Raw genomic sequence first — 2,500 nt, 5'->3', positions numbered from 1 at the left:
ACCTATCTGAGGATATACTAGAGAGACACTATCTTTCTGTCTCTCTCTCTCTTCTTATCTGGTCTCATCTGTCACTATCATCTCTTCTCCAACACATGAGCTCTCTGAGGAGAGAGAGAGAGAGAGGAGGAGAGAGAGAGAGAGACAGAGATAGCGAGAGGGTGAGGGAGAGAGAGAGAGAGAGAGACACTAAGAGAGAGGAGAGAGCTCAGGGAGACAGAGACAGAGAGAGAGAGAGAGAGAGAGACAGACACAGAGAGAGAGAATACCCACACCTCTAGTAGCTCTCACCACACACCACTTCCCTCTCTCTCTCTTCTCCCACCCTCATGGGGAGAGAGACAGAGAGAGAGAGACGAGAGAGGAGTAATATAAAATAACCAACTCTCTAAATCTGTCTCTCTTATATGGTCATACTATCTCCCGCTCTCTCTCAACAAAAAACTATCTCATCTCTGTATTATCTTTGGTACAGTTAGTATGTCTGGTGAGTCTGGGTCATGTATGTCTCTGTGTATGTCTGTCTCAGACTGGGAACTAGTCATACTACAGTGTGTTGACAGAAAACAAGGGTCAGATGTGGACTCTACACAGACCGGAGTTAGTTGACAGCACACACAGACAGACAGACACACAGAGACCCCCCCCCCCCCACCTCCTCTCTCACGAACTCTTTGCTCAGCCCGAAGTCCGTCAGAACCACGTGACCCTCGCTGTCCAGCAGGATGTTCTCCAGCTTGATGTCTCTGTACACGATGCCCAGCTGAGAGAGAGATGGGGGGGGGAAGGAACGTCACAAACACCTTCGATACTCGCCCCCTCCCCTCCCCTCCCTCCCCTCCCCTCTCTCTCTCTCTCTCTCTCTCTCAGTCTCTCACCTTGTGCAGGTGCTCCAGTGCCAGTATGGTCTCTCCTATGTAAACTCGCACCTCCTCCTCAGTGAAGTGGTCTCTCTGGTAGAGATGTGTGAACATCTCCCCTCCGCTCACATAGTCTGCAGAACCAATCCATCAATATAATCAATACCGTCATCAATATCACCAGCAATATAATCAAAACCATCATCAATATCACCAGCAATATAATCAATACCATCATCACTATAATCAATACCATCATCAATATAATCAATACCGCCATCATCAACATAATGAATTTGTTGCTGTGGAAGTGTCTGGTTCATTATTATTAGATGCATGTTTCAGTGCCTCAGTATCTCAGAGCCTCAGTAACTCAGTAACTCAGTATCTCAGTGCCTCAGAGCCTCAGTATCTCAGAGCCTCAGAGCCTCAGTATCTCAGAGCCTCAGAGCCTCAGTATCTCAGAGCCTCAGTAACTCAGTGCCTCAGTATCTCAGTGCCTCAGAGCCTCAGTATCTCAGAGCCTCAGAGCCTCAGTATCTCAGAGCCTCAGAGTCTCAGTATCTCAGTGCCTCAGTACCTCAGAGCCTCAGAGCCTCAGTATCTCAGAGCCTCAGAGTCTCAGTGCCTCAGTATCTCAGTGCCTCAGAGCCTCAGAGCCTCAGTATCTCAGTATCTCAGAGCCTCAGTATCTCAGTGCCTCAGTATCTCAGTGCCTCAGAGCCTCAGTATCTCAGTGCCTCAGTGTCTCAGTATCTCAGAGCCTCAGTATCTCAGTGCCTCAGTGCCTCCCCTGGTGGTCTCACCCAGTATGAGGTGCAGCTTGCTGTGGGTCTGGAAGGCGTAGTGCAGAGTCACGAGGAAGGGAGACTCCCGGATCTGCTCCAGGACCTGCCTCTCTGTCCTCGTGTGCTCTGTGGTCTTCGCTTTCTGCACGATCGCTGCTTTCTTCAGCACCTTCATCGCGTACAGCTGCCCACAGTCGTGACCGCTCGTCTTCCTCACCAAGAACACCTTCCCATAGGCTGAGGGCAAGAGGAGAGGGGCGGGGAGACCGTGGTGAGGAGGGAGAGGGGGAGAGAGAAGAGAGAGATGAGGAGAGGGGCGGGGAGACCGCGGTGAGGAGGGAGAGGGGGAGAGAGAAGAGAGAGATGAGGGAGAGGGGAGGGAGAGACCGAGGTGAGGAGGGAGAGGGGGGGAGAGAAGGGAGAGATGGGGTGAGGAGGGGGAGAGAGAAAGAGAGGGATGAGGAGGGAGCAGGGACGAGAGGAAGGTGAAAGAGAGGGGGAGGAGAGCGAGAGGAAGAGGTTAGAGAGAGGAGGGAAAAGCGAGACGGAGGGAGAGGGGGAGAGAGAAGAGAGAGATGAGGAGAGAGAGAAAAAGAGAGAGTGAGGAGAGATAGGGAGGAAAGAGAGTGGTGAGGAGGGGGGAGGGAAGAGAGGGATGAGGTGAGGGGTGTGGGAAAGTTGAGGGATGTGAGAGGGGGAGAAGGGGAGAGATGGAAAGGGAGGGAGAGACAGAGAGAGAGGAGAGAGAGAGAGCAAATTTCTAAATGTTCTGTAGCCCCTCTTAAATGGAAACTAAATTGGACCATTTGGGCAAAGCGGGGGAAGCCGCGCTGTGCATATTATGGTCTGTCG

The 2,500-nt window shown here is 51.8% G+C and overlaps 1 protein-coding gene across 2 annotated transcripts in view; it reads right to left on the bottom strand.

The window, feature by feature from the left end:
* Nucleotides 1-2,500, bottom strand: part of rps6ka4 (ribosomal protein S6 kinase, polypeptide 4) — a 10,464-nt gene that overhangs the window by 5,638 nt on the left and 2,326 nt on the right. For both annotated transcript variants that reach the window (XM_041238124.1, XM_041238125.1), the window contains exons 3-5: nt 1,667-1,885; nt 879-994; nt 656-763 (exon numbers count right to left, since the gene is read on the bottom strand). In XM_041238124.1, the coding sequence (XP_041094058.1) occupies nt 656-763; nt 879-994; nt 1,667-1,885 (443 nt within the window). The remainder of the gene's footprint in view (nt 1-655; nt 764-878; nt 995-1,666; nt 1,886-2,500) is intronic.

Source organism: Polyodon spathula, chromosome 47 (assembly GCF_017654505.1).
Source record: "Polyodon spathula isolate WHYD16114869_AA chromosome 47, ASM1765450v1, whole genome shotgun sequence".
Lineage (NCBI taxonomy): Eukaryota > Metazoa > Chordata > Actinopteri > Acipenseriformes > Polyodontidae > Polyodon > Polyodon spathula.
The sequence above is the reverse complement of the archived record's forward strand: the minus strand, read 5'-3'. Positions and strand labels throughout refer to the sequence as shown.